At 37.7% G+C, this 25635-nt stretch overlaps 1 protein-coding gene across 4 annotated transcripts; it reads left to right on the top strand.

Moving 5' to 3' along the window:
* The first annotated feature begins 84 nt into the window (after window positions 1-84).
* Window positions 85-13806, top strand: si:ch73-109d9.1 (zinc finger protein 235). Of its 4 annotated transcripts, XM_053232509.1 has the most exons (8): window positions 1590-3307; window positions 3481-3632; window positions 5976-6323; window positions 6959-7494; window positions 11357-11434; window positions 11538-11627; window positions 12526-12630; window positions 13450-13806. In XM_053232509.1, exons 3-8 carry the CDS (start codon window positions 5990-5992, stop codon window positions 13534-13536), a joined length of 1230 nt encoding a protein of 409 aa, XP_053088484.1. In that variant the 5' UTR covers window positions 1590-3307; window positions 3481-3632; window positions 5976-5989; the 3' UTR covers window positions 13537-13806. The 4 variants fall into 4 exon arrangements, with proteins under 4 accessions (XP_053088483.1, XP_053088482.1, XP_053088481.1 ...); XM_053232508.1 differs by lacking the exons at window positions 11357-11434; window positions 11538-11627; window positions 12526-12630; window positions 13450-13806 and having other exon boundaries at window positions 85-2121; window positions 3078-3307; window positions 6959-11350; XM_053232507.1 differs by lacking the exons at window positions 11357-11434; window positions 11538-11627; window positions 12526-12630; window positions 13450-13806 and adding an exon at window positions 85-1452 and having other exon boundaries at window positions 1603-3307; window positions 6959-11350.
* Window positions 13807-25635: the final 11829 nt, after the last annotated feature.

Below are 25635 nucleotides of genomic sequence, written 5' to 3' on the forward strand. Positions count from 1 at the left end.
CAGGTTTAACGAGTGGACACTAAAAAGTATTCTTTAAATGCTCAAATCTTGTTTTGCATTTATTCAAATTACGAATTTTCTTGTGATTTACATTCTGTACTTTCCCAGGAGAATATTTTACTCACTACTGGTTTGAGAAACAGTCACACAACCAAAAATATCCAACCAACAGAACTCCTGTAATCAGAAACCTGCAAGGTCGACCAACCATGTATTGTTTGCTAGTGACTAGAAGGTTGTGAGTTCGTAAGACTGAGACTGCCATAGGGTTATGGTTTAACCCTAAACTGCTGAGCTATGAGCTTGGATTGCACTGTGAGGCTCAGATAGCAGCAGTGCAGACCTTCTGGAGCTGAAAGCCTCTAAGTACTGCCCCTGAGCAGGTCATGCTCCTCATAGAGTGGCATGTGGAGGGCCGGGGCCAGAAATCCAGCCCCCCTGTAGCCCAAGATGATGATGTTTACCACCCAGATGGCCACTGTCTGTTCACACATTTTCCTGTGTCTTTACCCCATGACAGATGGACACTTGGTCTGATGATCAAGTCACCATCGTCCTTTCCAAATCCTACCATCAGGCTTGTACTGGGCATAGCAAGGAATGCTCAGCAGGTTCTGCTTCATGGAATGGAAATACACTATATGGCCAAAAGTTTGTTGACACCTTACCATCACACTCATATGTGTTTTTTGAACATTCCATGACACATTTATCCCCTCCTTTTTGCTTTTATATATCCCACACTCTTCTGGGTAGGGTTTCCAATAGATTTTGGAGTGTGGCTGTGGGGATTTGCTCATTTAACCACAAGAGCATTAGCTGTAATATGTTTGGGCCCCTTAGTTCCAGTGAAGGAAAATCTTAATGCTACAGCATACAAAGACATCCTATATTGTGTGCTGAACATTTTGTGGCAGCAGATTTTGGGAAGACTCACATATGGGTATGATGGTCAGATGTCCACAAACCTTTGGCCATGCAGAGTAGATTGATTAACAAAAGTGGGTGATATGACATTGGGCAGAAACACAAGGTTCAAGGTCACATGACAAACTAATTACCAAGGCATGCAGTTTTACCACATAAGGAGGGGCCTTAAGGGACTCCAGCACAAAGGCAGTGCTCACACGCTGGGCTCTTGAGGAACTGCGGCAGACACCTCACCCCTTTCAGAAAGGTTATAATAATTTACTGAGCCTCAAGAAAGATGCCATTGATGGTGTTGTGATGCACCACAATGGCTGTGAATGGGAACTTACCCCTGTCAGAGTAGTTCCTGAAGAAAGGTTAGCTGGAGGGAGAATTAGCTTTTGGGCTATAAGGAATACTCTGATAAAGAGCATGAGCCTCCACTGTGTGTGGCTTGAATTCCAGGAGGAACAAATTCAGTGGAGCCACATCTGAAGGCAAGTCATCTACACACCTACAACGAGATTCCAATCGCTTTCTTGGGTGAGTCATTGTTTGGTATGGATGTTTTTTATTCTACAGGGATGTTTATGACTTTTTTGATTAGCAGGTTGTTTAGGCTCTGGCATTTGGGCCAGGTTCACCTCCAAATAAGGGTCTAAATCTGCTAGCTTTTTGTGCCCTATTGTTCAGTCAGCACAGGGGGTGTCAGGACCTGAACTGCTTCATAGACACCATGCAATGTGGAATAACTCAGATTGTTGAGAGAAGATGCAGGTAAGTGAGAGGTAAGTGTCATGATGAACAACAGAACAATTTGTAGCTAACTCAGTGTTGGAGTGATACATAACATGGCTAGCAAGAAAACAAGAGAACACAACTCAGGCTAGTCACTGTGGCCATGAATAGATGAAAGGAGATGGTAGGAGTCTATTAGCAGCTTTGTAGGACAGGTTATCTGTAGCTCCGACCGTAGTTACAAGTGCACACAAGGTCTATCTTGTGTGAGGCGAGAAGAGGAAAGGTTACAATGGCTGTATACAACAGTATTTATATGAAATGCTACATCATACTGTCTCTTTGTGACTTTGTTAATGGTTTCGACATGTGCACAGGAAGGTATCCAGGTAATTCTCCCACCAGCCAACATGTTGCAGTTTTTCCTTTCACCTGACGGTGGCAGCAGACTGTGTTAACACAGTTAGCTAAGTTGTAAGAGCCTTTTTTCACTGCCTACACCTGCAAATTAATTTACTGAAAGACATTTAGGTATGGCTACAGACAAAATGCACAAAGTGAGAAGAGGTGATTACAAAAGAGCTGAAAACACGAATACTTTTTCTTCAAGAGCCATAGCTAATGCGTGTGCCTCATAAGTCAAGAGACTTGCAGTAATTAAGGAATTTTATATCATGAGGCGTTATGAAATAAATTATGGGCATTGAAGGAAATATTCAGAGGATGAGAGGGCAGAGAAACTGAAGGAGCTGGAAGCTATCTTTGCAGAAGTAATTTTTTTAGCAGGGCAAACTGGGGCACAGAACATTACTAGAGCTAATAAATGGGGATGATTACAACCACTAAGCATGGAAAACCTTTCATGAATTCTTGAAAGAGGCCTTAACTAAAATGAATTTGCAGCCAAGTATTAAAAAAAACGACAATTTAATTTATGATCATGTTAGTTTGTCCAATTAGAAGAAGCCTTTATTTGTCACATGTACATTATAGCACAGTGAAATTCTTTTCTTTGCATATCCCAGCTTGTTAGGAAGTTGGGGTCAGAGCGCAGGGTCAGCCATGAAACTGCGTCCCTGGAGCAGAGAGGGCACAACAGTAGCTCACCCCCATCTTCTGATCAATAACCCAAAGAGTTAACCTTTGAGCCACCACAGCCCTCAATTGCTATTGGTATCATAACTATGGTGTTTGGGGGGAGGGCGGGCGGACGAGCAGCAGGAGTAATTTGTGGGTATTCACAATTAGGATGTTTTGCTGTTTATACAGATCTGGGTGCAATTGCATGTCAATGTAGTTTGATCGTAAATGTGTATCGTAACATCAACTGTGTTCTCTCGATTGCCCAAGACAAATTTCTCCTAAAGGAGACAATAAAGGCTAATCTAATCTAAGGATGTTGTTGTTCCTTTTTTGGCTGATCACATTAGGGGTCAGGGATTATTGGTCCGCGTATTCGATTTGGCACAGTTTTTACGCCGGATGCCCTTCCTGACGCAACCCTCTCCAATTTTATCCGGGCTTGGGACCGGCACTGAGAGCGCACTGTTGTACGCAACCCCAGTGGCTGGGGTCGGTTCCCTGGCCAGGAATCGAATCCAGGCCGCAGTGGTGAGAGCACTGTGGCCTAACCACCAGTCCTTCAGGAACCTAATCTAATGTAAGGATGTAAATACCCTCAAATCAAAGCTGAAAGTCTGCACTTTTAGGTCATATTCATTATTTAATTTCACCTCCAATATACTGTGTTAGACATATTTATGAACCTGACTGTACATATAGTATGTGTGTGCAAATATTTACTATTTTATTTAACTTGATTTATTTATTTAGTGTGTAATCTGGCCCTCTTTGAGAAAAGTTTGGACACCCCTCATGTAAGATGTCGCTTAATGATTCTCCACACCAGCAGATGTCAGTACAAGGACAATATTCGGCACCTTCAATAAAAGACCTGCAGTCTGAGTGCTGGATCATCTCTCTATGTATGTTGTAAGTTAAATTAATGGTTGAGTAATTCATTTACCGTTTCTGTTTGTTTCCGTGAGCTTAACACACGCTGCTTTGATTAGCATGAAAGTAAACGACTCGTAGCGCGGATAGGGAGAGCGAATGGTCGAAGCTAAGCTGCTAACCTGTTGGCTAACGTTAGCATTCTTGAATCCGCTGTTTGTAGATAGAACACAATAGGTTACTAGCACCGCTCGATGTAATAGCGGTGTTATGATAATACAGTAACACTGTGTTGGACCACGGCAACGGCCAACACCACAGAAGTCTGAACTAAGTAGTTATTCAAAATGGCGCGCTGTTTTGTTTTTGTTTTGTTTTGTTTTTGTTTTGAGAGCCGCATTAATGTCTCACTAACGTGCAGGTTCAGGTAGTTATTTAGCTCAGTGTTTTACACGTTGAGGTCCATAAAAGAAATAATTAAAACCCTGCACAGGGTATTTAGAAGGAAAAACTCTTATGAGTGAAGAGTTAAACTGAAATGTTGAAAAATATTGTTCATATAGTCACCTTTTTAATAGCCATTAGTGATGAGACCAACACAGTGACACTTAACTCCCGATATGCTTTGCGCTGTTGATGTTAAGCTGAAAGGGGGGAAAATGGCGGCGGCTGCGGTTGAGTTTACCCCTCAGTATAGGTCAAGTTCAAGTACAAAGCATGTTAACATTACATTTTATAAATAATAAGTCCTGACAAAAACAATTAAACAAACAAACAAACTGTCTTTGATACAGGATTCCTGGTTTAATGTCTACCTCTGGTAACATCCAATAGCTTGTGCGTTTGTGTTAGTTTGCATTTGTAAATTAGCCTACTTTCCAAAATAAGTCGAAGTGAATAGAAACTACTAGATACAACCGGTGGCAATATGCTTCTTCATGCTGTTCATGATTCATGTTCTTTTTAGTGATAAAAAGCATTAAATTGCACTCTAAATGACAGTCCTTTTCAGGGGAAAGTAGCTACAGCAATCTCAAAAAGTACCCAGATGATGTCATAGACTAATTCGCATATTCATTGAATCGTTCTAGTCATTTGCATATCAGTGTTATATGAAAAATATCTTAAGACAGAATAGAATAGTTATTTATGTGCTTACATACTGACACTTTACAAAATAATTTCAATGAAAAAATGCTGCAAATGAAGCTGCGGTAATGAATAGTTTGGTAATAGACACGAAGGAAACAGTTATGGATAGAATAACTCACTTTTATTACTTGTAAATATAACGAAGAAGAGAGTTTAAGTGAAGAAAAAAGCAGTGTGGGTGGGACAAACAACGTGGTGGTGATCAGTGTTTAGTCTTTGGGGACATTCGTGATTATTGATTGGTCTGTGGGAACAGTTGTGATTATTGATTGGTCATTGGGAACATTCGCGATCAGTGATTGGTCATTGGGAACAATGGTGAGCAGTAATTGGTCAGTGGGAACAGCTGTGATCAGTGATTGGTCAATGGGAACAATAGTGTTTGGTTGTTGGGAACAGTCATGATCAGTATTTGGTTCTTGGCAACAATGGGGAACACTGGTCATTGGGAACAGCTGTGATCAGTAATTGGTCAGTGGGAACAATAGTCATTGGTTATTGGGAATGTTTGTGGTTAGTAATTGGTTCTTGGGAACACTGATTGGTCAATGAGAAGAACTATGATCAGTAATTGTTCAGTGGGAACAATGGTGATGAGTGGTTGGTCATTGTGAACATAGGCTTGTACAAGCACTACTCAGAAAGGTTTTACATGGTAGTGGTCAGTCAACCAAACCTCCTCTCTCAGCTGTGACTGTTGCTTTCAGCCCCTACAGATGGACACGTCACTGAGTTCTCACTGCGGAGTGTGTAGTCTTTGTAGGGAGTAAACTGCTTTATCCTTGTCACTCTGTATATGTGCAGAGTAATGTGCAGACATTGACACACACATGCACTCCTTGGGGCAATTTATAGAAGTGAATCCACCTACGCATATGTATTTAATCACACATTTCATATAATTAGATAATGACCCATCTTTGGAGACTGTGATTACCGGGTTTGACAGGAATGTATTTCTTCAGGAAAGATACTGATACTGATGAACTGTAGATTTGATTTAAACTGCAAACTCTGCAGACTCAAATAGGTATCGTACATTATTGTTCAGAAATATCTTGTTAGTTTTCTTTTGAATAAAAGATACATCATAAACTAACAAGCTATGGATTTTTTTTCTTGTAAAATTAAATAATTTTTTAATAAACTGTTATTAAATATTGAGGCTAATGTGTTTACTCACCTGTTTAAATACTAACCAATCACTCCTATGTTTTTCTCAGGTCTTGAGAATTAAATGCAAAATCTACAGCCAGTTTACTCTGAAGGCGTAGTACATCAACGAGACGGAAAAATGTCCGACACCCTCATCGTCACCTTCCAGTCCCAGCTCTCTATCGTCATGGAGACGATTCTCAAGTCAGCCATGATTGAGATCACCAGGCTGGTGGAGGACAGCTTCATGGAGGAAGTGGCTCGTGGCAAGCAGGAGGTGGAACTGCTTCTGCGCAGGCTGCAGTTTTCTGAGAGCAAACTGAAGGAGAGAGAGAAGAGGGTACGATGTACAGACTGTGGGAGAGTCACAGCAGGTGGAGAGAAGACTACAGAGAAACCAGCAGAGACACTCACAGGTTAGGAGAGTTGTAATGCTTCTGTTTAATATAGGGTCCGGTTCCAAGTTCAAGAATTAGGTTATCGTCAAAATTTTAGAAGATATATCAGTAGAATATGGGAAAGTTCTCTGTATTCAAACAAAATTTTCTGGGTGGTCCATTCTTCTTATTGAAATTGTGTAATATTTGCAATTCCGTCTCGGGAAAGAGAAGGATAACATGCTTTCTCTGAGATGCAGAAGCATAGATGATTCATAGTGACATTTATTTATTTGTTTTTTTGTTTGTTTATCACCCTGAAATAGCATTAAATAATTTATTTGTGTGTTTACATTGCTTAAAACATGTCTTTCAGGCTGAAATATTGTGCATACAACAAATTGTCAAACACTGAGTTAACATCACAGACAGGAAAAACACTTAACCTCAAAGTGTGAAATAGCAGATAGCAGTAGCAGGACTGTCAGAGCAGTAATGAAGCTTGTAGATAATTCTGAGGTTGTAATACCAATTTCAGTAGTATCCTCTCACCTCTGAATACAGGCCTAAAATATTCATCGCTGATTATCTATTTACAGTCAAAGCTTCATAAAAGATTTATGCGTGCTCTGTGACAGAGATTGATTTTCTTTGTCTTTTTCCCCCTCTTATAGGTGAAGATGCCCTGTGCTTCAGGCTTAGCCTGAGGGAGCAGTCTGAGAAAAGGCCTCAGTTCAGTGAAGTCTGGAGGTCTACAGAGAGTCTGGGCTCATACAGAACTACAGAAACACACAGTGACAAAGAGAAGAACATAAATGCGCTTGAAAAAAGAGGGAAGCAGGAGTCTACATCTAATACTGAAGTCCAGCATCCTCAGTGCATCAGTGCAGCAGTCCCAAGGACCCACGAGGCTTGTAGCAACCCCAAACCCAGAGAAAGTCACTGCGAGACACCTGTCATGGACTTCACTCCCAGTAAAGACATAGACTTGGCCCAGTCTCGAACCATACAAAGTGCTACAGAGGAAGACGTGGTCGGTGAGTTGGCACTGTCTCCATCCTATCCCACTGTGAAATCTGAGCACCATCCTGATCCGGTTGCTATTAAAGAAGAGGAGGAGATGCTCCCAGTGTGGGATTGCGGAGATGACTGCGCTTCTGCAGAAACAGACCAGAATCACCCCGGATCCTGGAATCGAGATGAAACACAGGTAGATAAATTTCCAAATCTAACTGCTCTCAACATGCCAGATCCATCATCACATTTAATGTCCTATTCAGTGAATTGTAACACAGAGGTATCACAAGGCATCAAGGCTGAGCCTAGTGAGTCAATCTCCACAGAGCTGGTTCACCTTGCTTTGGCTCCCATGCCTGAGGGATCCAGTTCATTTGACCATAATGAAAATGGACACTTGTTTGGTCCAGAAAGTCTTTTGAATCATCCAGAGCTTTGTCTAGGTGAGAAACTTTTCCTCCCTTTCCCCCAAAGCGAACACCTTCCAATTCCCACTGAAAAGCCACACTGTGGAAAATCATTTGCTCAAGTGGCTCAGCTGAAGGTTCACATGCTCACACACCAAGCGAGCAAACCCCTGAAGTGTCCCCAGTGTGCCAAAACATTCGCTCGCGATTTTGAGCTGAAGGACCACCAGAAGCAGCACTCCAAAGAAAGGCCTCACGTCTGCCCAGACTGTGGCAAAGGCTTCACCCGCTTCAGCAACTTCAAGCAGCATCAGAACATCCACACGCGCGAGAAACTGTTCAACTGCACCCACTGCGGCATGAGGTTCAAAAGATCCACTCACTTGAGAATCCACCTCAGGAGACACAGCCGAGTGGGGAAGAGTTGTCCTTGCCGTCAGTGCGGGAAGACGTTCGTGTGTCTCAAGCAGCTGAAGGGCCATCTGCTGAAAGTGCATGGAACGGAAATGAACTGAATTGCACGTTCCAGTCCACAGATCTCAGAATGCATGACCTGAACAATCCCTTCAGTCTTTCTGTCTGAGCTTACCCACGCTTCAGTTTAATGTCTCAAAACGAGCAATTACACAAACACAGAGTAGGTGCAGAATTCTGATGTAATTCAAAAAGATGATGCTTTAAAACTTCCTTTCTGAATGCTTAAAAATTATACCTAAAAATAGTTTCACCTTTAGGAATTAAAAGCGCTAAGTATAATCACATGAAAAGCCTGATGTTATTTGTGTTCTGAAGAATTTCACTTTGAGAACACCTGGTTTGTTCTGTGAGCAGGGACTTTCACCATGAAAGTACACTCTGAAAATTAGAGGGGCCAGAAGTGTTTCTTTAACTTTTTTTGCAACCAGGGAAAAATCCCTCGACACAGATTTTAAATGTGTACAATAATTAACTCATTCATCTTCAGTAATCTTCAGATCCAAAGCCTGACCTGAAAACACTGGGCATGAGGCAGGAATACACCCTGGATGGGATGCCAATCCATCACAGGACACCATGCACACACACTTTCACACCTAGTGGCAATTTAGAGTTGCCAGTCCACCTGCTGGCATGTTTTTGGGAGGTGAGAAGAAACCGCAGGAAACCCAAACGGACACGGGGTGAACATGTGAGACTCCACACAGACAGTAACCTGAGCACCATCAACCGAGGACCCTGGATGTGTCAGATGGCAAGGCTACCCACTGTGTGCAATAATATTTGACTCTGTTGGAACTATAAAGCTTTTAATTTGTGAACTTTCCACTACAACACATTTTTATTTCCACCCTACTGGCTTTTGAGTTATTAAACCCACTGAATTCAAGTGACCAGTCAAACAGACTAATAGCTATAAGAAAGCGATTACTTTATAATGGTAGGTTGTGATTTTCACAGCAGTAACCAAATGTAAAAAGTCGTGGACCCCCTGAATGTGCTTCCCAGACCACTGGACTTTCCACAGACCCCACCTTGAAAACCATGGCTTTAGAGTAATGGACCATAAAAGAACCATTTTATTTCCTTAAAGACCCTTTTGGTCCACGAGTCTATAGACATTTTTGTAAACTGAATAATTATTTTTCCTCCACAAATTTCAATCTTCGTAATGCTAGCATTTCAGATGGGATTTTTTTTTTTTTTTAGTTTTCCATAGCACTAACCCAAATGGTTCTTCAATGGCATCACTCTAAAGAGCCTTTCCCAACACCTTTATTTTTAAGACTGTATCAAGTGTGAAATTATTCTAACCATTGACCTCTATTCTGTTGGAGGATGCTTTTAACTGAAGCAACTTTATGAAGCAGAGTACAGTCCAGAATAAAGCTTGTAGAGGAGCTGACAGTGATAGAAATGCTGCGATATAGGTTTTCACCAAGTGAACAGAAACAAATGTGCGCTAGATGTAGGAAGAGCCGAGAGAATCACGGCTAATTACACCCACAGACACAGGACTCCTGCAAAGACATAAATCAGAGGCAGATTAGAGCTCAGGGTGTTCACAAGTGCTCTCAGAAGATAATAATATTATTAATATTAATAATAATCATCTGCCAGGTAGCATGGGAATCTGCAGAGTGAATATCATGATGAACTATGTTGTGTTCCTGAAACCTTACAGCAGAAAGTGGATCAGTTCTCTTTTAACTGTTCATGTAATGCTTTTTCTTTTCTTTTCTTTCTTGAGGTGGGTTTTCAAATAATTCTGAAGATGGAGCACAGAGATAAATCTAGGGCTGCACAATTAATATGACCACCATTTTTGGCTTTTTCAATAAAATATAATCAACTGGTGAGCTTAGATTAAAATGATCTCATTGGTTAACATTAGTTAATTAAATATCAGGTTGTTTTTTTTTTTTTTTTTTAAAGGTAATGTGTTTTAACTGCCTGTATGGTTGCATGCTGTGATGGCATATTTATGTATCCATTTATTTTGAGGCTGATTGTGTTTCTTCATTGCATTAAAAAAAGAAGCACTTGATTACTGTAACTGTTACTGATTAAAAGAACAGTCTTGTTTTGAATTTAGAGATGTGAAGGAATAAGATTATATTGTACATTATGAAACTTTTTTTGTTGTTGATTTAAATGAGAATCTAATAAATTGTAATAAAGCTATTTTGCTCCTAAATTGGCTGAATAACTGTGATAACAAGCAGGATTTCAACAAAGAGTAAAATAACTGATCAGGTTTGTAATGTAGTCGTTATCGTGCAGCCCTAGCTAAACTCCATTAAGCACCAATGGTGTGTTTTGTGGAATTAAACTGCAAGTAAACTGATTAAAAGGAACTTGGCTGAACAGCAAACTGCTGAAGTCTGTTTGCACCCATTAGGATGGTAATGCTGAGGAATTAAGAGGCAGCCCATTTTAGTTTAAGACTACGCTTAATTAAGATGAGGCTAACATTCTTCTACCTAAAATCTGCTGCAGAATCTCCGCAAACATAGTAAAGTCAAATAAAATATTGGAATATTTGAACACAGTCAAATGAATATACTTGTTCTTTTGGGTGATATTTGACCTTGGTGTTTTTACAGTGATACTCTTTTCACATCTATTTGAGAAAAGATGCTTTTGTTTTATCCGTATTTAATGGCTCAACGTTTGCAGTGTTTTTAAGCTCACTGGAGATTCTCCTTTCACTGAACAAAGAAAGCAGAGTGAATCAGGTTGTTGTAATATTCTGTGCCTTGCACTGCAGCAACAGCAGGAGACACTAATGCACTTCAGACTTTCTAGACTCCATTCATTAGATTCCTGCAGTCTGTCGTTTATCTGTGAGTTTTTCTCCTCTCCTGTGTTCACCGTCTCACCAAGTGACTGACCTTCATGTGAATAGAAATTTTAAAAAAATGTTTTTTTTTATCTTATTATTTGCCTCAGCCTCCTGCCTGGTCCATCCTCCTCAAGGCACAAAAGCATGTTTTATGATCGATAATTCCGATTTCTCTGAGTTTTCCTCAGTCACGACTCATGAGAAGGCTTTGAAACATCATTCAAGTGACAAAACTTTTGAAAGGTTCTCAAAAGTGCCTGGATGTTGTTAGGGAATGTACCAGAATCGAATACTGACTCAGTTTTGTGTGTGTGTGTGTGTTCTAGATGACCCAAATGCATCCTGAAAATCCTCCGACAGACCTGGTCAAAATGTGCAGCATAAACAGACAGAGAACATTCAGTGTAAGTGCTTGTTTCAGTTACCTTTGAATTATTTTTGGTGTCTGTGAATAATAATCAAATAATCTTATTATTTTTTATTTTCTGTCTTTGTTTCTATAAGCAGGTGGTGGCCAGAGAGATCCTGACACAGTTCCAGGTCTGGCAGAGGGCCTGCTACAGCAGAAACATTGAATGGGGCCCAATTACAGCAAAGGTTATACCTGTTATGTTTTCCATCACACATAATACAGTGACGTGCATAAGTTTTCACACCCCCCACCCTTCGAACTTTTCCATATTTTGTCGCGTTATAGCCTGGAACTGAAATGGACTTCATTGAGATTATATGTAACAAATTATTATATTAAGTTGTTGAGTAATTGTATAAATATTCACCCCCATTGCTGTGAAACCCCTAAACCAGCTGTCATTAGAAGTCACATGATTAGCTGAATGGAGTCTACCTATGCTATATGTAAGTCGTCAGCTATCCAGTTTCGGTGATCCTGTGCCCACTGTAGCGTCAGATTCCTGAGATCACATTTATTCCTCCCATTCTGATGTTCGATGTAAACAAACCTCTTGACCTGTATGGGAAAAAGAAAGTACACCCTCCTTCAATTCTATGTTTTTATTTATTAGGGTCTAAATAACAACTGTGTGGTTCTCAGCAACTTCTCTATACAAATAAGCAACATGAAGTGTCACCAAAAAGCAGCCAAAACTGCTTTTATAGAGGTAGTCACGCTTCTTAATGATTAACTAATCTTTTGAATTTCATTTGTAAACCCTGGCTGCTAATTACTCTCTTAATGATTGTGGAAGTAGGAAGGGTGTACTTATTTTTTCCTCACCTGGTTTCTGAATGTTGGTTTACTTTGTGGGGGGAAAATTGACTACCTATTGAAATGTGTTGTGTTTTTTTGTTTGTTTATAGAAGTTGGTGAGGTCCTGATGAACAAAAACGTAAAACTAAAAGAGGGTGTACTTTCTTTTTCCCAAGAAATGACTGTATTTGCATGATTTTATGCATTGTGATGCTGCCACATGATGGCTGACTGGATAATTGTATGAATGATCAGGCGTGAAGTTGTGTGTCTGTGTGCTTTCAGATCATTTCCGCTTTGCCGTATTTGTCTGGGAGGGAAACAGAGGTGATTGTGCGTTGTACTAAAATGCTGCATAACCGCAGGGATTATCTCCGTAGGAGAGCCAAGGTAATGCACAAATAAACAAACGTACATTTATAATGCGCAGTGGGTTTACTTTATATAAGACACTGAGAAACGTACATGTTGCTTATTGTATATGCATACAGCATATTCATGATATATTGAATATGAGGCAAGAACATGTACTGTACCTCAGCTTCAAATTATTCTTTTAACCTAAAATACTCATGTAACGAATATGGAACAAAAATAACTTGGTCACTGCATATTCAAATACTTCTTATAATTTCTACCTGGAGTTTCTTTATATGAGCACTGGGATTTGAGTTTTAATTCCACTTAAACCAGGAGGCTTTAGTCTGATCCACAAAGAGTCGGTGTGTCTGCTGCTTTTCACTTCACACAAAGAGGAGTCACACCAAAGATCAGTAGAAGTTGAAACCGTGGAAACAGGTGTGGCTTCTGTGTAGCCGGAATGAAAGCACACAACCCCTCTGGCCCTTTATGGATAAGATTGAAGACTTAATCCATGTGACCTTTGATGATATAATTGGCAGTTTCCTCACGGGGAGGGGAAGGATGACAGATTTTTCTTTCCGTCTTCCTCATTCAACACACCAGCTCATCAGGTGTCTTCACTGGTTTGTTCCAAATGTTCTCAACAAAGCTGTGTGTGCAGTAGATTTAAAGTTATTCAGTGCCAGGCTTATTAAATACTGGCATCTGCTTTCCTAGATCGGTGGTATTGTCATGCAGCAGGCTGTGACTGAGAATGATCTAAGCCAACATTATAACAATAAAATCTGATTAAATGATTAAACAGGGGGTAAAAACAAATGACACCGTGCACATTTTTATCCACAGGATGCAACTCTGGAGAGAAACAGTTTACCTATGGGGCAGAGATATCTTCTTCAGCTTCACAGTGGAAACGTTATTCAGCATGTGTGACTGTGAATAAGATGCTCTTTTTACTCCTGTTAAACTATTTATAGTCTTCTACTGTATGCTATATTTATTGTCTTTTACTTTGTTGGGGGGTTTTTTGTACATTGAAGTGAAATGTCTTCCAATGTTTAATTTATATTCGTCTTCTATAACAAATTTCGCAAAAAGATCTTTGAATTTTTTTTTATTTCTTTTGTTATTTATGGGTAAATCACCACATTTCACTACTATATATACAACTTTGAGTAAAAGAATAAAACTCAGACACATGAACTTCTTAATTCATTTATTTCTTCATTTCTAATGTTTATTCAGTGTTGTAAAACTGTCAAAGAGCAATGATGTGTTCAGGATTTGCTCAAATGTCAGTTCACTAGAATCTGATTTACAGTTTTAGTTTGGAAAATGCTCAGAAATATCTGAATTATCAGATTATAGATGATGGAAGGAAAATTACACTGTATTGCCAAGTAAACAGAGCATCACTACTACAGGGAAGGCCAACCGCTTCAGTCATAAGAGCGTCTACTGATGACAAAAGCTCAGCTGAAAGCATGGGGTATGGGGAAGGACGAGGTAGTACGAGTTTCTATATATGTGTGGTGGTTTGTGAAAACCAGTCAGATGTAGATGTCCCTGAAAAGCATGAAAAACTGGGCCAAAGCTTTGGGCTTTCTGGCTGTAATATACTACCTCATCTCAACTTAATAACCATAACTATAATTCATTAAAATTACATGGATATGTTTGAATTTATGTCTTAAATCTCACCTAGGCTTTCTTCGTGATGATCTTATAACGATCATATCGGTTAAGGAGCCAGTGCAACAAACCCTGCAGTAAAAACAGTGATTCGGCCTAAAAACCTTCCTATCTAAGTGTGATTTCTTCACACAGCAAATGTAACACCTTGGTTAAGTAGTTGAATAGCTACATGCCATAGCAAAATTGGCCAAAAGTCTAATTGATTCAGTTTGTAATCAGATACCGTTTGTCAAAATGTCTGTGAAGCTCCTGTGCTGTAGTCATAATGGAGTATTTATATGTGATTTTCTCTATGTTTCCCTATAAAAAGTGCTAAAATTTCATTTGTGATACAAGCAGAATAAAAACTCTGTAGCTTTTAAAACTGTATATAGTGGAAAATATCAAAATTTCACCATATGAGAGCTTTTCCATAACAGCCACACATATTAATCACTATTGTTTACCTGGGAGTCATTAATACGTATCACTACATGAGTCAATTTTTCATTTTATTGATTGAACATGAAAAATTATTTTTAAATGTCAGTTGTTATAACAGAGATTATAGTTTTATTAGAAATACGCTTATTGCAAAGATATTAATTAATTAGATATTTAAATAAATAAATATGTAAATTCATAAATACAAGTAATATTAGTCACTTTAACAATTCCACCTACTCATCTTAGCAAGAATTTCCATTAAGAGGACTTTGGTGTGTCTGTCTCCATAAACATATTCTTACCGTTAATAACAAACTTTTCTGTAATAATAAAAAAAAATTAAATTGTGTTGCTGTTACGTCATAAGAAAGGACATGATCCTATTGGTTATCCTCCAAGATAAGCTTAGAGGATAAGCTTTAATCTCTAATCTATCCAAAGCAGATGCAGCACAATGTCCAGTGGTATTCAGGGGAAGGTTTAGACCCTGCGCCTGAGTGCAATCGTTACTAATCATGTTGAAAGTGTTAGAAGTTTGAGTCAAGTGAGGATCCTCCTGGGAAGCACTAAAGTCAGCAGATTCAGTTCCTGAGCTCCTGTGAGTGACTGGACGTGTGAAGTATCACTAGAATAAACTGCTGGTCACCAGGGGGAGACCTTGCTCACCTCTGTTCAATCGCAAAGGCTATGAATTAGTGATGGGAATTCTGATTCTTTACAGCGAGTCAGATCATTTGACTCCGCTCACCAATAAGAGTCGACTCTATTGGCTCCCAAATGGCTTGGAAAATGTTTGCAACATTTTGACCAGTGATTGTTCTTATGGGTGGAATTATTTAATTAAATCTTAGGCTAATTTTGAATAAACAAAATAACATTGTTTTGCAACGCATTTTATAAAATATTTGAATAATAGGCCCTAATACACCTGACTACATGCAATACATATTGTGTGGCAGATCCTCCCTGTCAAACTACCTCATAGACTCACACCTGAGAGTCAAACACATGCTAAAGAACAGCTCAGATGTTGAAAAGAGATATTCATGAAAGCATTTAGATTAAACTAAATTCCAGTGTGGAAAACTGCTCACGTATGTGAGTCGACTCTCTACATTCACCTAAAACTCAAAGAGCTGACTTGTCTGCAAATGACCCATCACTCTGCATGTCTCTGAATCAAGCAGGTCTTTTAGAATGTTCTGAAGGAGTGGAGCTTGGTAAGCTTTGAGACCTCATCTTATATAAGAAATACAATTATAAACAGGACTGCTGTTATAGCAAAGTTATGAAGTTCATTATTTTCCTATAAACAGCATGTCATAAAGTGTTTTATTCCTCTTACACCACAACAATTTGCCCGTGATTGCATTTTTATCTATAACACCAGCACTTCCAATTAGCTGGAGATGCTGATAAAACTGCAGACTTCAGCAGGTGCTTCAGTAAATAGTGTAGATTTTACCAGCAGATTCCAAAATGATGAACCAACTGGAAAATATTAGGATAACCCGACCCAGTACACCACATTAATAAGTAATTCTCATAAATTCACAGTTAATTAAATTGTGTTTGTACACTGGTTGTTTAAACTGCTTTATTATAAATACCTGTCTTGACCTTCTAATCTTTTAAAGCACTAAGGTTTTGATCTCAAACTGAATAAACTTAGCTATGTGTATACATTCTGCTTTTAAACTGATATCCAGTACATCATAAAGTAACACTTTACTTAACTAATGTTTTCATAATGATGAATTAATACATGCACTAATTCTTACCACCCCAGGAAATAATGAAGTGTGTACATTAATAGCCTCTGAGTTATATATAAATAAGCATTAATATCACGTTAACTTGCAGTACTTTTTCTAATCTTTAACTGTCCAGTCTGGGTGAGTCTGTGCCCATAATGGCCCCAGATTCCTGTTCTTGGCTGAAAGGAGTGGAATCTGATTTGGTCTTTTGCCGTTGTAGCCCATCTACCTCAAGGTTTGATGTGTCCTGGATGCTGAGATGCTGTTCTGCTCACCACGGTTGTAAAGAGTGATTATTTTAGTTACTATAGACTTCCTGGCAGCTCAAATCAATCTGACCAACGTTCACCTGACCTCTCTTATCAACAAGGCATTTCCACCCACAGAACTGTTGCTCAATCAGTGGGTTTTTTGTTTTTCGCAACATTCTGTGTAAACTCTAGAGACTGATGTGTGTGAAATTCCCAGGAAATCAGCACTTTCTGAAATACTCAAACCAACCCACCTGGCACCAACAACCATGCCATGGTTAAAGTCACAGAGATCACAATTTTTCTTCATTCTGATGTGAACATTAACTGAAGCTCTTGACCTGTATCTGCATGATTTTATGCATTATGTTTGCTGCCACATGATTGGCTAATTAGATAACTGCATGAATGTGCAGGTGTACAGGTGTTCCTATTAAAGTGATATATGCTTTGGAGCTGTAAATCTGTGGTGTTGCACTTCAGTATCTTGTACGAAGATGACTTTCTTCCTTCGATCACCCCAGACAGCCATCCGGCTCCTTCGCATTCTCCATACGCAACAGAACATTTGTTGTATTAACACTGCAAAAAATGGAAAGCAGGCAATTAATCACCCTGCTGTCATGCCATAAATTGCTGCATGGTCATTCTGCTCATGAAATCAGAGACAGAGCTGAGCTGTGTGGATGCGCGGATGCATATGCAGTTTGGTGCACTGCTAGCAAATAATTTCCTTACACCATTCATATAAAGTGCCACCACTCAAATGTTATGACAGGAGCCCTATAATGCAATAAACATGTGACCTGCTTTACTGTGAAGTAGTCACATGTTGAGGTCAGAGTCCCATCAGTTCATGTGCAATGTAGAGGAAGGAAATTAATCAACTTTCCTTATCTTGCTTGAGGGTATGCAGTGAAAATGCATAAAGCAAACTAGAAAATGCTGCTTTTTCAAGTTTTTTAGTTGCTCAAGTCATTTTGATGTCCACTAGTGTTAAAATAGATTGAAAATGATAAAACATTGGAGCAGACTGGATGATGGTGAAACATTTTCAAGATTATAACAAGTCCAGTCACCTTCATTTACTATAATAGACTTGCAAATGATAGTGAAGGTGCCCTTTACAATATACAACATGCCACAGACCTTATCATCACAGCACAGATTCAGTTTATGAATATAATATAACTATTTGAAAATATAGCACATTGGACATTTCTTTGCTGAGGTGATAGAGCTATATATTACTAGATTTTTGATGCACAGAAACATACATAGTTAAAGCTTTCGAAACATATATAACACTACTTACTTTACTTTTACTACAGACATTATGTATGCTTGTTTTATAGCTTTCATGCCACAGCACTGTTGAATTCTCAATTCTGATTGGTCAGAAATTGTTGATTAGTTTTCATCCTTCCAAAAATGGTAAATAAACGTCTCCATACAGAAAGCCTCACCATATCAACAATTAAATGTGTTTCTTTGTTAATTTTTGTTAATTTTTAATCTGTTTATTAGTAGTCTTATCTTATGTAGAGCATCCACCATATGCCCTGTGTATTAGCTGTTATTATTTAAACAATATCATATAAGAACGAGCGTGTTAAAGAAACCTGTGATTTAGATTACAGCTGGCACTACTGTCATGGGTGCTGTTATAGAAAATTAATCAACACCTTCTGACCAATCAGAAATAAGGATTCAAAAACTGTTGCATGAGGAAATAACTTGTTTTGTGGACGTTCCACAATATTAAAGGTAAGTATTAATGGATAAAAAAAACTATGATGTGTTATTCCTTAATATGTAAACATTGTTGTGGTGTAAGAAGAATATCACACTTGCTCTTATGGGAAAAGAATCAACTTTGGATTGGTAAATGAGCTCCACTTCATGTCTGGCTGCATCATACCTCTCTATCGCTGATTACTTTCCTATAACATCAATGCTTACTTAAGTTACTGAGTTGAGTGATATGAACATCATCACATCAGTAAAAATAATGGCTAATTCACAGATCATTTCCAGGGCTCCATTTTGAGTGTCACATGCATAAAGACTAACAGATAATGTGATAGAAAATGTGAGTAATGTGGACAGCATCTTAACTGGGATTCTTTAGTCCACTTTTGACACTGAATTATGAAAAACAGCCACTTCTGTGTGCTGAAAGAATGCAATATACTGCTTGACCCAAGCAGAGAAGCGAAAAAAAAAAATAAATAAAATAAAAATCACTTACCGTAGCTTCACAGCAGGAGACCTTTCAGTTTCCTAGTGAATAAAGAAATCACAAACAAGGTTTATTTAAAAGCAAACACCTGTCAAACTGTAGAGAAAAAAGAAGTCTAATAGAAGTTTGACTGTGTGTACTGTATAATTTGTGTCCTTGTCTCTGCACCTTCAATTGAAAGCAGTAATTTAAAGCGGATGTCTCAGTGATACACGATGTACTGCCAGGGGAAAATGGGCACTACAGAAGGTGCTCAATGTGATGCCAAGTCAGGTTCAATACACTAAATCAACCAGCCGTTATACAAATGCTGCCAGGTTTGGTGTGATGTGCACTGTATTTTATTGCAGTTACAGTACAATGGACAGTATGTTCTCCTCTGTGGTCTACATACCTCGGTCCTTCACCAAATAAAAAACATACAAACCTTTTTTTATGGCAATTAACACGTTAATTTGTCTGTGTGTTCCTTGACTCCAATGCTGGCATGTTTTTTAACATATTCTACAAATATTGAATGGTGGAATTTGAAAAAGCACATGTTAATATGCACAAATTAAGTCTTTGCCTCAGTTCTAGCCATGACAGAAATGACAGAATGTACTTGATCTTGAGACAGATTGCAATGTACTGCAATGACAGTAGGGGGTTCACTGAAAAAACATTTTAGTCCTTCTGTTCCTAAGTATGTTTTTAGACATAGACACTCAGTCTAAAAATGTTCACATTAGGTCACGTTGCACTGACATTCCACTTAATTAGTCCATGTCTGTGACCTGAGCCTTAATACCAAATAAAAATCTTCTCCATCACATTAAAAACTTACATTGCAAAAAAAAAAAGCCATTTTAGCAAGTGAAAATATCTTGAATATAATTTATCTACTTTCATTTATCGAATTTATCTAGAATTTTCTAAGATTACAATATATTAATAAATATACAATTATTAAATGTACTTCTAGACATTTTTACTCATTTCATGTTTTAAATTTTTGTATTTCATCTAAAGATACTTTTGCTTCTTTCTATAAATAAATAAATAAATGAATGAATGAATAAATAAATAAATATACATTTAAAAATGAACACATTTATCTGCCAATAGAACAAGACTGTTTCAAGCTTGAAATTATTTAATCTGTCTAGAAATAAGTTCAATAATCTTCTATTTGGTTTTTTCTATTCTTACAATTCTTTTTTTTGACTATATTTGACTATATTCAAGATATTTTCACTTGCTATGGCATCATTTTGTTTTGTTTTGTTTTGTTTTGTTTTGTTTTTTATTTGTAGGTTAAATGTAATTATTATTTCTGAGCTATGTAGAAATCCTCTAGCAGTATATTTAGATTTAAATGCACTATGTCTTTTTTTTCCCCAACATTTTGTAATACGCCTGTGTGGCTATAAAACATGTCTTTTTTCTTGTCGATATTCTTAACTCGCAGCCTGTTTTCACAAAGACCACCCACTAGTCATAAATATTCATAAGCTGACCTTGAGACATTTAATAATATTTATTAGCACGCTAAGTGAAATACTGCTGACCTGTAAGATATAGAATATGTTCTGTGTGAGGAGCAACAAGAAGTTTCACTTTATTAACAGTAGGTGACCTAATTGTAGGACCTTGGAATTTTAGTCAGAAATATGAATTCATCCTCAGCGACTGCTTTATCCTGGTCAGGATCTTGGTGGATCCGGAGTCTGTCCCAGGAACACTGGACGCAAGGTGAGAGTATACACTCTGGATGGGATGCCAGTCCATCGCAGGGTGCTATGCATACATACATTCACACTCATTCACATCTAAGGGTAATTTGCATATCCAATCTACCTCCTAGCATGTTTTTGGGAAGTGGAAGGAAACCAGAGAACCCTGAAGAGACCCATGTGGACATGGGGATCAACCTGGGAACCCTGGAGCTGTGAGGCAACCAGGGAGAAATATACTAATCATTAATTTTATTTTTTATTACATTAATCATTTAATGTAATAAAACCACAAATTGCGCGCAATGGTACTGACTCATGTCTTTACGTAACGCTATTGTGAGAGAAATGAATCGTTTACATCTGATTTTAAGGAGTTATAAGATCAGTTAGGAGAGTTGTGAAAAAAAAAAAAACTTTACCCAAAGGTTATGAAGAGTATTGTCATTAAGGAACAAATAATGCAATTTATTTTTGCACAGTTATCCTAGTGTTAGCTCACTACAAAACGTTGACTATGTTCCAAATTATGGTATTGTACTAAATAACTAGCAAAAATGGTTTTCATCCATTCATCACTTCACACAGTAGAGTAGTTTTAAGATATTATAATAATATTATATTCAGATTATATCCAGTTTGGGATGTAGTCCATATCTTGCTTCATGCTGTATATTAATTTCAGCCAGGGGTTAATCAAAGTGAGTTATTCAGATGCTCATGATACAGCGTTATGTAGATAAGATCTCTGATTTTAAATGGCTTTTTTGTTTTTGAATTACGTTAGGTAGGGATTTCCATTTTCTGCAAAAAAAGGGGCAATTTTCACTACGGACCCTTTCATGATGATCCGTTGTCTATAGGCCTGCTGGAACATATCCAGTATTATCTGCTAAATTGAGTAGATTTCACGGATATTACAGCAAAATTGATACAGTTTAAGCCAAAATGACTAAAAGTGGATTTAGCCTCAACTGTAGCCATCATGACTGATGGTCTGCCTGAGCCAATATTGTGTTCCAGTGGTTGTCTATGGACTTTGGATCTTGTCTCGGAAGATATGCATTATAAACCATTTTTCACGGTGCCATTTTCTCAGCATATGGTTAAGCTACAGTTTTCATGAAATACAAGATCATAAACTAACTATACTGGTGCTGAGTTATCAGCTGTGTCAATAAATCAACTACAGAGATTGCAACCGCAAATGAAACTCTTCACTGGAAATCTTTTTCAGCCTATAACTGGTGGCTTCACCTAAACACATACTCTGTGTCTGGAAACAAAAATCCTAGATAATTTAGTGAGACATTAAGCCATGCTTTATTAACATTCCTTCTTGTGACTATATCAATCCCTGAGCTTTATAAACATAAGGAGGTTTCCATGACCTAAATGTACAAAAATTCACCCTCATACTGCTTTTCCTTTCAAAAGAAAACTACAGCATTCAATGCATTAGAATGGGTCTAGTTCCGAACTTCATGAGCAAACGTCACATTAATCTTCAAGCTGTATAATTTGACGTGATAATGGAGATCTATGTACAGACCTTGTGGATCCAGTATTATCTGTTAAAGTAATGGAGGTGCACTTCTGCAGATATTAATGCATAGAAACGGCTAAAAGCAGAAGCAGAACAAAAGCCTGTTTTCTCTGAATGCTAAACTAACAGAAGTTCCAGACAGAAGACGAGAACAGTGTTACTCTCCACTGTGCTCAAGCTCCATGGAGATAACCTAAAGCTTATACAAGCTGACATATGATAAAAAGGTCTTGGAATTCATTTCTGTCAAATATTTGACTTGTGAGAGACGAGGATAGGAAGGTTACAGTCTGACTGATGAATAGGATATTAGAAAAGAGCTGGATTTCACTGTTTGAGCTATAATACTTTAAAATAGATGTCCTTCTGAAAAGAGTTTTTGTAAAGGCAGTGCTTGTACAGAACCACCAACACTCAAAGAATCTTTTGAGTGCTTAAATGGTTCTTTGCCGAAAAGAATATTTTTATGTACATCATTGAAATTATTGGTGAACAGTTGTTTCATGAAGTAGACTACATAAAATAAAATGTGATAATCTTAATAAGTTGTACATCAAACATAAAAACGAATAAACATCCAGTTGGAATATATAAATGCAACATATAAAAACAGAGAAATATAAAAACACGGTTCTTTATAGCACCCTAAAAAGGCTGTATATTTGAGCAGTGAGAGAGTGTGTTATCATGAATAGCATCATGGCTGTGATCTGAAACAAATAAAACAACTTCACATCCAACGTTCAGTCAAATACTACATGTGCTGATACAACAGCGTGGCTAGAATATTTTTAAACCAGATGGTGGTGGTGAACTGTTGTAAAAGTAAAGCACAAAACACAATGGGGCATGCTGTTGAAAGGAAAATAATCAGCAACAGGGTGATGTGACTACCATGTAAAAGTGGATCATCTTTTTCCTATAATAGCATGTCTCATAGTGCTTTACTCCTCTACCATAGAAAAAATGCCAAAAATTACATTTTATATTTATTCAAAGACAACGCATAATACTTTTTATCCATTTATACTTACACTTTTTGTTGTGGAACACCCAAAATACACTTCCGTATAGCTACTATAAACAGTTGTTCCCTCACAAGACACTCTATTGTTATTTACCATGTCAAAAAACTTTAGGATTTACCTCTTATTGCTGAAACCTTCCAAAAAATGTAAAATAAAAATAAAATTTAAAAAAATATATATATCCATTTATATGGATCATCCACCATACAAGTCTCTGTGTACTATAGAAACGATAATGTATAACAAGACCTCATTAACATAAACATCGCAGCTGGCACTACTACCAGAGCCATGCTGTTATAGAAAATTATATAAAACTTTTAAAATCCACACAAAAACCGTTTCTGATGTTGTTACAAAAATTGATTGTTTTAGCTGTAAGTGTGAAAAGGTTATTTATTTCTGGATGAACACATGACAACTCTAATCAGAACTAAAAAAATCGAACTATTCAAACTATTGAAGTATTGGAGAAGATTCCACAGACAGCTGCAAGATCGAGAGAATAGCTACAGGCAAATATTTATAAGAAAACAGCTTTTTCTCATTTGGTCAAAATTCAAAGTAATAAAAATTTAAAATAAAACTAAACCTAGAGCTATAAACATCATCGTGCTTTGCCATAAGCTATTCAAACACAGTCTAATTCCGTTACAACACCATATGACCACAGGGACTTAATATCAACAGTGATCTCATTTTATAATAACACTGAGCTTAATGAGAGGTGCAGCTGTAGGCGTTGATTCAATTAAAATTGCTTGATGGGATTTTGCTTAATGCGATTATGGGGACTACAGTGTCAGCCATGCAGCAAAGGTTTTATTTATTTATTTATTTTTATAAAAGTGTTAAAAGCTGACTTTGTTTTCATTGTGTGAACCTCTGTTTGGCTGGCAACCTCACTGTACCTCACTAAGGCCATGTAATTATTTTGGCATGAGCCAAACTATGCAGGGTGCCATCTGCTTTGGAAAAAGGGACCATTTCCAGGCTCTTAGATCTTCACCACACTTCACAGGCAGCAAGGTAATCATTCCCATACAAATGCCTAGTGCCAAGAAGCGCCATTCTGCAACCTACATCTGCGGCCATTTACATGCTCTTTCTGGAGCTCAGGAGAGAGACTTCAGGCTTGTACACATAAAGCTGCTTGGAATAAAATTTCAGTCTTATGTTGAGAAAAAAATCATAGAAATCATCAAATTTACTTCTATACTTAGAGCAATGTACAAAAATTATTAACCATAAGAACCATAGAATTAGAATTCAAGAATTATTAACCATAGAATCTTTTAAATCTGAGATTATTGGAGATGTCGCAAAGGTGCACATTTTACTGCCAGTTTTTATCTAAGAATTTTTCTAGACTTTTTAAGAGTAATTCTGGGGCTGATTCTGAAAGGCAGCAGGAAGTGGGATCTTAACGCCTTAATACTTTTCCCTAATATTACAACAACTGGCAGGCTTATGCTCTTCTCAAATTAGTACATTAATCATGTAAGTACTATTCTGAACCTGTACTTAAAGGAGGAAGGGTGGAAATATGGACCAAGACAGGAAAAAAAAAAATCTAAAAAATTAGACGCACAATACAGACAAAAATGTTATACCTGCTATGTGACCTGTTTTTTAGCAGAAGAAGCAGAAGCCTTTATTTATCACATATACATTACAGCACAGTGAAATTCTTTTCTTTGCATATCCCAGCTTGTTAGGGGGCTGGAGTCAGAGTCAGAGCATTAACCACTGAGCCACCACTGCCCACATTTGTTTGACTAAAAAGTCACACACAATCATGCCTTTTTCTGTGTTAAAACAGTGTGTATGCATGAGCTTCCTGTTCACTATGATCCTGTGAATGATCTAAAAAGGCACATAATAGAATATAACATCCATGAGAAAGACTCAAACATCAGTCCTTTAAGATCATGTAATGTGTGCAGATTAATAATGGCATAGCTTTTCCAAGTTTTTTTTTTTTTATTTTCAGAAAGTACCACAACTGAGACGAGTGAATTCAAGCGAACTGCCTACTGTGTAATGGTGCATAAATGGATAAAAATTGCACAGCACTATCAAGATCAATCTTTCAATAAAGTAATAAAGTTACAGTTATAGAAGAGAAGAGAAATTATTTATAATCACACTATCATACCAGATGAGGATGGGTTCCCTTTTGAGTCTGGTTCCTCTCAAAGTTTCTTCCTCATGTCGTCTCGGGGAGTTTTTCCTTGCTACTGTCGCCACTGGCTTGCTCATTAGGAATAAATTTATAAATTTAAAATTTATATCCACAATTTATGCCTTTCATTAAAGCTGCTTTCATTAGCTGCTGCTAATGTCCATTGTTAAAACGCGCTATATAAATC

The sequence above is a fragment of the Pangasianodon hypophthalmus genome, chromosome 3 (assembly GCF_027358585.1).
Source record: "Pangasianodon hypophthalmus isolate fPanHyp1 chromosome 3, fPanHyp1.pri, whole genome shotgun sequence".
Taxonomy (NCBI): domain Eukaryota; kingdom Metazoa; phylum Chordata; class Actinopteri; order Siluriformes; family Pangasiidae; genus Pangasianodon; species Pangasianodon hypophthalmus.